Source organism: Apaloderma vittatum, unplaced genomic scaffold (assembly GCF_000703405.1).
Source record: "Apaloderma vittatum isolate BGI_N311 unplaced genomic scaffold, ASM70340v1 scaffold10714, whole genome shotgun sequence".
NCBI lineage: Eukaryota > Metazoa > Chordata > Aves > Trogoniformes > Trogonidae > Apaloderma > Apaloderma vittatum.
The window spans coordinates 36,640-36,941 of record NW_009713220.1 but is presented as its reverse complement, the minus strand read 5'-3'; the positions used below and the strand labels follow the sequence as shown (position 1 = coordinate 36,941).

At 47.7% G+C, this 302-nt stretch overlaps 1 protein-coding gene across 1 annotated transcript in view; it reads right to left on the bottom strand.

Moving 5' to 3' along the window:
• Positions 1-302, bottom strand: part of CEP170B (centrosomal protein 170B) — a 53,845-nt gene that overhangs the window by 17,936 nt on the left and 35,607 nt on the right. The window contains 1 exon segment of the mRNA XM_009868287.1: positions 180-288. Coding sequence (XP_009866589.1) covers positions 180-288 — 109 coding nt within the window.

Here is a 302-nt window from a genome sequence, read left to right as displayed (position 1 = left end):
TCTCCCTCTTCCCCTCACTGAGAACAATTCACTCTGTTCTCTCCATCCCCCAAAAATACTTTAGCTACTCAGAAAATAAGCCACAGCCAGATGTAGAGAAGCCCTTAATTTCTGCTTTTCATACCCATCCTGCCTTCGATTCAGCCACTTTCAAACAGTAATGTCAGGATGAGACTTACCTGCACTTCCATCACCCTGCCCAGAGACAGATCCAGAGTCAGAGTAACTGTCTGCAAGGCTCGCCCACCTAGACACCCACTTCTGACTCCCCTGAGATGCTGCAGATATCTACAACAAGGTAG